The 7442-nt window shown below is 52.8% G+C and overlaps 3 protein-coding genes across 3 annotated transcripts, besides 5 other annotated features; 1 reads left to right on the plus strand and 2 right to left on the minus strand.

Annotated features, from left to right (window-relative positions):
- Positions 1-7442: a sequence feature (heterozygous, Esmeraldo-like haplotype).
- Positions 917-938: a microsatellite.
- Positions 1687-1711: a sequence feature (AT_rich).
- Positions 1878-1904: a microsatellite.
- Tc00.1047053509281.10 (uncharacterized protein) lies at positions 2050-2421 on the minus strand (the record flags this gene model as incomplete). The annotated part of the gene is made up of 1 exon (XM_800081.1): positions 2050-2421. One exon carries the CDS (start codon positions 2419-2421, stop codon positions 2050-2052), a length of 372 nt encoding a protein of 123 aa, XP_805174.1.
- Positions 2611-2701: a sequence feature (A-rich).
- Positions 2860-5046, minus strand: Tc00.1047053509281.20 (trans-sialidase, putative; the record flags this gene model as incomplete). The annotated part of the gene is made up of 1 exon (XM_800082.1): positions 2860-5046. The coding sequence occupies one exon, from the start codon at positions 5044-5046 to the stop codon at positions 2860-2862; it is 2187 nt and encodes a 728-aa protein (XP_805175.1).
- On the plus strand, positions 5622-6584 carry Tc00.1047053509281.30 (uncharacterized protein; the record flags this gene model as incomplete). Its single annotated transcript, XM_800083.1, has 1 exon — positions 5622-6584. One exon carries the CDS (start codon positions 5622-5624, stop codon positions 6582-6584), a length of 963 nt encoding a protein of 320 aa, XP_805176.1.

Genomic DNA, 7442 nt, shown 5'->3' on the forward strand with positions numbered 1-7442 from the left:
GGCCGCAGGACCTCAGGAAGAGAGGAAGGCAGCGGCGGCAGCCACAGCGGGGGAGGCAATAAAACGGCTGGCAGGCACCTTCACGTCGACGCACACACCACATCCGAGTGGGCTGGGAGCACTGATCGAACCGCTCGGAAACACACGCATCAAATCCGCAAAACAAAGTCGCGTTGAATCGACAGGAACTCCCGCCCAAAACAAATTTAAAACGCAGCGTTTTTCAAGGGGGAATCCGCTTTTCCGACGACGGCACGGACGCCTCGCAGGAATTTCTTGCAAATCTCCCTTCGCAGGTCCGCAAGAAAACGCAGCGGAATAAAAAGAGAGCGCAACGACGCAAAATAAAATAATCCTCCTAACCGACCAGGTGGCAGGCCGCCCTCGCGCAAGTGGACAAAACACAACTTCACACCGTTCTTGTGGTGGTGGTCGTCTCGCAACATTTTTTTCTTTTCCGCCGCAGTGCACATCTCCTCCCACAAATCATTTGTTCGGGCCATGCTCCTGCGGCCAAACATCGCGCTGCTGGATCCCGCGGCACAGTCCTCGGCACAGAAGTGATGGGAGGAAGAGGGACCGCAGAAGATGCGAGCAAATCCGAATTCGGTGGCGGTCGCTGCAGTGAAGATTGACGTCCCACGCGGTGTCCCCTTTCTAGGTCCGACCCTCACCGTGCCATGCTCTCAGCGTGCGGTGCGCCGGCCGCTCCGAACATCCACACGTGCTTGCGTCTCACCGTCGCTCCCAGCCCCGTTCGTTGGCTGCATCAGGGATGCCGCCATCCGGAGACAAGCATAAGGACGTTGCATCCAACAAAACCTTCAGAGGCACCCGCTGGGCCAACGACAACCGTCACTGCGGGATGTGCGTCCCTTCCGTCGCTCACCTCAAATCGCACTTCTACGCCTCCTCGAGCAGCAGCAGCAGCAGCAGCATAAATACACCACTCCACTAGGGGCCGTCACCAGCCATTGCAGGAAGACCACTGTGCCTCAGTGCCATGAAACCCGAATTGCATTGACGGGCCAATTCGGAAAACCCTGTCGCATCCTCCCCCAATTATGCGGAAACACATCCGTCGTGCATGTGTCCACCGCAGCCAAATGAATCCGGTCCGAATACCCTCCAAATCAAATTCCCCTTTCCTCAAGCCATTCCTTCATTCCATACGCCCTGACCCTCATCCGCACGTGCTCACTCACACAAACCGCCATAGACAGATGGTGGCCGCCCAACGCTCCGGAAAAACATGCCCAGCACGCACGCGCATAACAAATGACATGCGCAAACGCACGGCACAACGGCGGAGAAGCGCACACGGAAGGGATGCGGCCCTCCACATCCGTCGCAGCCCACCGCGCGCATCACACCCGCAGGAAGAGTGACTCGCGGTGCGCGCTCCCTCTCTCCTCCTTCCCTTCATGCCCACGGAGGAAGCAGCAGCCACCCGCAACCGCCAGCACACGCTACAAAAGAAGCATCCAAATACACTGCAATGTGCATTCTATGTGGTTGTGTGTGCCTGCAGAAGCACGAGTCAAATAAGTAAAAGCAGGAGCGGAGCATGTGAAGGGACGCACAAACAAAACTGTACAGCAGAAGTGCATGGCAAAAATGGAGAGAAAAAGACTTCTCAAGCTCATGATATTGCACTGCAAACAAAGCAGCGGCAATTCATACAAGATTTATTTAAAATAATTAAAAATAACAACTCCCTTTCATCATATATTAGCCCCCCTCGCACACAATAATTATATAAAAAGAAAGAAAAAGTCGTCCTTTATTACTGTTCCACAAAAAAAAAATTGTTCTCCTTTATTACTTTTCCACACAAAAAGAAAAAAAAAGTATTGTCCACTACTACTGTTCCACCCAAAAAAAGAAAAAAAAAGAAAAGAAAAACTACACACAAAAGAAACATTTCGCCTGGCTGCCGTGTGGCCACACCAAGCTGTCTGCATATATTTTGTCCGAAAATAAAATTAAAACATATTTAAATGTCTTTCAGCCGTCTGACCCTCTGTGTGTCCGCACACCGTTTATATTTCATGGGGTCATCTGCGTGTTGCTGCTCCCCTCAGCCCTCCCATCGGCGTGCGTGAGTGCGGCCCGCAGAGCACAGTCACTCGTGTGTGTGGGGACTGAGAGAAGCACGCAGACATGACGGGAGTCGCGTCTCTCCATCGGGAGAGTGAGCGCAGCAAAAAAAAAACACGGCGGCAGGGTGTGGCTGTGTGTGTGGCGCTGCGGGTGTCTGCCCGCCCCGGCCGCAAAGAAAAAAAACAAGAGGGAAAGAAATGTGTGCTCAGCCCCACAGGCCCTCGTCGCACGCCCACACGTCACGGCTCCCTCAGCGCGCCGTTCGTCGCGGCCCCTCCTCATGCGTGCAGCAGGCGAGGCGCAGAGGGCCGTCGTCATGAGCGTGTCGGTGGGTGTGCGAGTGGAGCAGTTGGGCGGGAAACACACGGCACCCCTCACAGGAAGAGTGCAGAAGAGACAATTAAAAGAGGGAAGAGTAGAAAAGAAAAAAAACGTCCATAGTGATTGCCCCAAAAGCAAAATGAAAGAGTGGAGCAAAAAAAAAAAACCTGAAATTTTTTTAAAAGCAAACAAAAATGATTAAAAACAAACATAAAAAAACATAAAAATTTACACTCGAACAAAAAGCAAAAGGAAAAAATTAAAAGCAGAAAAAAAACGCTTATGGTGGTTTCCCTAAAGCAGAAAGAAAAAATGGAAAACATTAAAAGAAAACAAAAACAAATTATTCTCTGCGTAGTAAAATATATTCCTAGCGGTGTGTGTGTGTCGCTGCGGAGGAGAGGGCAAGTGCTCCACACTGAGGCTGCACACTACTCACGCAGCCGCAAATCCCCACAGCCCAAGCAGAAGAAGCAGTGGCAGCAGTCCGCTCCCAGCAGAGGTAAAGCTTACCGCAGCCGCATGTTCTGTGGTGGTAGCTCTCTCCACTTGTGGTTCTGGAGCTCTCGTCGGAACGGGTTTCCTGTCCTTGATTGCATCCATCTCAGTGGGATTCAGTGGGCGATTGTACAAAAAGACGTTCGTCACCGTCACACTGCTGTTGATGTCTCCCTCGTCGCCCCCAAAGTAGAAATGTGTGATTTCATGTCCCAGCGTCTCAAGTGTTGGTATCGTTCCCGAGCTCCCCACAATTACACCATCCACGTACACGAAGCCCTTGTTGCCTTCCTGACGTATGAGCGACACCTGGTATTTTCTCCCCGGCTCCCAAGTGTCTATCTGTGCTGTCTTTGTTGTCCCATCAAACACTGTCTCCCACGTTTTATTCATGCTGTACGACAGCCCAATGATCTTCTTGCCGGCACCGTCCCCCAGACTCGCACCCAGCAAAGGAGTGCTCTCCTTCGGAACCTGGTGGATTACCACCGTCGCCACAACAGTGAAATCGTGGTTCACAAAGCCGTACTGATTATTATCCTCCCGGCTGTTCACGGGCCATGTTGCCCTGGACCCAGGCCCCGTGAATTTGAACCCATTTTTGACCTTCGCTGCCTTCGTCACGGATGCATGCACGCAGCGGTAATCGTCGTTCCACGTGTCGCCACCGGACGACGTATTGGACAGGAATCCAACCAGACCAGCCGTGGGTGTGGATGACTCGGAGAAGGAGGCGTCAAGCTTTGCCCAAGTACTGAGGGTGGACTTGATTGTATTCAGCTCCTCCGTTAGACGGGCAAGTGAAATGGCCTCGTCTTTTTCATTGGCCCTCTCCTTTAAAAGGTGCAACGCACCATCCGAGTACAGCAGGGCGTTGGCAAGCGTCTCATTCACATTATCCTCCAAAAAAAGCGGTCCAACATGAAACGTACGGTTGTTGTCCGTCACCCAAAGGTAGAGCGCATTGGCCTCTTTCTCCCCCGAGGTGTACCCTCTCTGAGTGTACAGCATGACCTTCCTTCCCTCAATGGTCGCGGTGATGAGGGCTCCCACATGCAAACTTTTGTCCCAGGGAGCTCCTGGTTTTGACTTGGTCCACACGCCTGAGAGTGCTCCGACAGCCTTCGACCACGTTGTCCCCATGTCACGCGACTCGAACACACTCTGGCCATCTTTACACTGAACGATCATGAGAATTTGTCCACTATTCCATTCGGTGATGCGGGGATCAAGGCATTCTACAGGAGAAATGCTCTCTGGGAACACCCAGGTATTGCCTTTGTCCGTCGAGTAAGTGATCATGGAAAAAGGGTAATTTTTCCCACTCACCATCAGGGGAAACACAAGCGTGTCATTCTGCATCACAATGCCTGAACCACCAGCAGTCACAACATCCCTCAGCTGATCTTGAGTGTGTTTGGGTATCTGTTGTAAAAGCGACTTGGGTTCACCCCAGCTGATCATTGTACTCTGCACGCCGTCCGTGGAATGCGTGACCACACCCTCAACCAGTTGAATATCCCAGCCATCTTTCTTCCACATCCCATCATCACCGTTGTCATATCTTGTAGTATCGCTTCCCACAAGCAAAAACACTTTATTGTCCCTTGCAACTGCTGTGGGCCGGTACAAATAACACACACGATCATCGCCATTCCTACTGCCAAAAACGGTGTGTGCCCTCCATGTACTAGCATTGACCTCAGCGACAATGGACGGCCACGACTCCGCAGCCTTGATGTACCCGGCCACAATTTCGTAAGGCTTAATCCCAAACAAGTCATGTCCATGGACGTTATAACCGAACAAGCTTTCAGCAATGGCAACCATTACTCCACCAGCATTGACAAGAGAAGGCGCAGCAAATGCTTTCTTCACTCCACTTTCAGACCCCTCTTTGGGCAGCACCTGCGTCTTTTCCGGCACAAAAATATCGACCCATTGAGGCAGCGGCGCATCCCCGGACTTACCCTCCACAACGGCTGCAGCTCCACCAGTGTTGCAGCAAATCCACATCATGATGACGAGGAGCAGCACCGTGGAATTAAACACACGCCGTGACATTTTGGGTCTCTGTGTCTCACTCTCTCTTCCTTCCCTCCTCCTTCCGCTGGATCCGGTCATGCGGCGACGGTTGTGTGTGCGGGGTGCCTTCACTGCAGCAACACGTGAGAGTATACAAATATGTGTGTGTGTGCTGTTGGTCCTTTTAGAGCCTTACAATTTCAGAGTAGCGTTTAGCGTTTGTTTGCTTTCCTTCCCAGCGTGTGTCTGTGCTCAACAAGTGGAGAAAAGCAGCACAACAGCAGTTCACACCGTCACCACTCACAGCGAACCACAACATCACCATCCCCGCAGCCATTACTTCCTAGCACCTCTCAACAGCACACACAAAAAAAAAATGTGATTGACCTCCCAATGGGGGGACCACAGGCCATGGCCCTGCAAATAAGCCAAGCGACAGGGAGCCACGCGTGCAGTGAGGATCACGAGAGTTGCACTGCAACGGCACGGCTGCGTGACAACACGTGTGGAGTATTGATGCAGACCAGCACTTCGCGTGCAAGATGAGTTGCTTTTCCCGCTCAAGAAAGAGGAAAAAGAGCCTCAGCGCCCAATGATGAGAGGTCGCCCGCACCTCCTCGCAGCACCAGCGAGCTCTGTGGGCACAAAGATGCAGACGACGCTCTGCTGCACGCATGACGGACGTTGCATCATTCACAATGGCAACCGCATCCTGTGGCACCACACGCTGTGGTCGACGCGCACAGTCTCCGTCTCCCTCCCTCCCTTCCCTCTCCCTGAGAACTCATCGGTGGCCGTGGCACACTCACCGACGCGTCAGAAATCACTTGTATCCCTTCCTCACTTGCACATCGAACAACAGCACCGCCAAACGCATGTCACTCCTTCGTTCGCGGATTCCCCTCAGACACGCCTCCCGCCACATTCATCAGCTCACAGCCACACAGTCCGTAAACGCCACGCAGTCGCCCCGCATGACGGTGCCGCACACACCAACACGGCACCCCACCACTCGGCGCAAGCAATGTCTGGACAACACAAAACGGGTTGCCCCAGACAACGACAGCCCCCTCCAAGCAGTGAGGCAGGACTCGTCAGCAACAATCAAACAACCAGCTTTTCCTCTCCTCATTCCGCCATGCACGAGGTTCCGCCTGTCACATGCATCATCCGTGACGCCCGGGCTCTCAATGAGCAAAAGAAAACGTTATGCGCCCCTCGGCTCAACAAGAAGCCCATTGACGATCCTCAGCCAGTCTTCTCCATGGGCCATGCATGAGGAGCACCACGGCAAGAATGCACAGAAGATTTCATGCAGAACGCCAACTCATTCCGCGTCAACAAAAAGTATGGCACCAGACATGGGCTTTGCAAGAATTTTGGCTAGCGCTTCCCTGAGAGGCCTCCCATACACACACATAGCACGTGATCACAGTGAAGGAAAAGTAGCGCCTCCAGTCCGACTGTCAATCGGCGGTACAGATCAAAGCACAGTCCAAAAAAGCCGCAAATCATTACATATTTCAAAAGTGGCATCTGCACCTTATGCGGCAAATGCACAGCACGGAAGAGGAGCCATTTCCACACACACGCAACACACAGACACAAAGAAAGATAGTTGGGAGAAGCAGCACTAAAGCAACCTCAGTCAACGACATAAGGACTCGTGGGTGCTGCATCCAACGCCATCCTCTGTGAATGGAAATGATAATAGCACCAAACAACGTGAAGCACCAGTCGGGCACCACATATGGGCCACAGACACACCCACTCACCCATTCACTCTTTCTTCTCCCAATGGCGTGGCCCTCCTGCACCTCCAAGGAACACGTTTCCTGCTCAGTCATGCAAACTTCTAACGCAAGCACCCAATATGAGTTTCGGTAATCCAAAATTCAACACCTCAGAAAAACAGAGGACATGCTCGCAGAGGCCACACGGCTCCTCAACGCAGCCTCAAGCCCTCCTCACGACTCTGCAATGCAATGGAGAGGAATACAGGCGGCTCTCGTGTCACAGAGGGCGGCCAATGTGAGCGGTGCCCAAATGCGGATAATGCCAAGTTGTGAAACAAAAGAGAAAGGAGGGCTCGCAGGGTACGTCACCTGCCACGACTGAAGTGTGTCGTGCCATTCGTGCAACGGAGAAGTAATAACACGGTTGTTGCGGTGCTTGCCCGTGTGTGCACCTCACTCTCAGGCCGATGAAAGCCTCAAGGAACATCCTGCAGAGGGCAAGCAGCTGGCCGTGCAGACAATCCCGAGTCTCGCCAACATTCCAGCAGCCGCCCCTTTGGCGAGGCGTCGCTCTCCTTCTTCCTTGTCTCCTGTGTGCCATACTCGTATGGAGGAAAACGCCCTCCACAACAGGTGTCATCAATTACCCCCCAAAATGAAAATGATTCCCAGCCTCGAGAAAAAGCCCCCAAAGTGGCAGTCAACGTGAACCCAGCAATGCATGCCATCTTCTGCAGCCGCGTGGTATTGCAACTCCCC

This window comes from Trypanosoma cruzi, genomic scaffold (genome assembly GCF_000209065.1).
Source record: "Trypanosoma cruzi strain CL Brener 1047053512351 genomic scaffold, whole genome shotgun sequence".
Classification (NCBI taxonomy): Eukaryota; Euglenozoa; class Kinetoplastea; order Trypanosomatida; family Trypanosomatidae; genus Trypanosoma; species Trypanosoma cruzi.